At 53.7% G+C, this 529-nt stretch overlaps 1 protein-coding gene across 1 annotated transcript in view; it reads left to right on the top strand.

Moving 5' to 3' along the window:
- The first annotated feature begins 257 nt into the window (after window positions 1–257).
- The window catches only part of LOC119582304 (pro-resilin-like), a 2,450-nt gene continuing 2,178 nt past the window's right edge, over window positions 258–529 (top strand). Inside the window, exons 1-2 of the mRNA XM_037930519.1 lie at window positions 258–263; window positions 419–499. Of these exons, the coding sequence (XP_037786447.1) occupies window positions 258–263; window positions 419–499 (87 nt within the window). The remainder of the gene's footprint in view (window positions 264–418; window positions 500–529) is intronic.

Here is a 529-nt window from a genome sequence, read left to right as displayed (position 1 = left end):
GAACAAAATGTCATGCTATGAAAAGAAACTATATATCAAACATCTCATTTATCTGATAAGTACGGAAGCCAAGAGGGTTGTTGCAAGTTCTGCAAGTCTGCAAATGAGCAAGAGCGTGATGCATTGGCTGGCGTGAAGATGACAACAGCACGTTCGCCTGGGCCACGCCCCTCGCAGGCTTCCGCTCCGCACAATCGTATAAAGACGAGCCCGAGCGTCCAGCTGCCAGTCTCCTCTCGCTTGGGACCAGCGAAGTCATGAAGGTACAGCTCGCTTCAGGAACCCTGAAACTGGTTTGCTTTTGATTCAGTTGCTGCGAATAGATCTGCGAATAGATAGGCGACTTCGAGCCATGTTCTGTCACGATGGCCAGTCCTGGACCCCTTGGTTTGTTGTAACAAGATTTTTTCCGTGCCAGGCCGTGATCCTTGTACTGACGGTGGCGTCGACGTCCTGGGCCACGAGTCCGCCAGTGGCCGGCTATGACTACTCGGGCCCCGTAGGGCAGGGGTCGGGGTCAGGCGTCTTC

This window comes from Penaeus monodon, chromosome 15 (assembly GCF_015228065.2).
Source record: "Penaeus monodon isolate SGIC_2016 chromosome 15, NSTDA_Pmon_1, whole genome shotgun sequence".
Classification (NCBI taxonomy): Eukaryota; Metazoa; Arthropoda; class Malacostraca; order Decapoda; family Penaeidae; genus Penaeus; species Penaeus monodon.
This window is presented reverse-complemented; position numbering and strand designations above follow the sequence as displayed.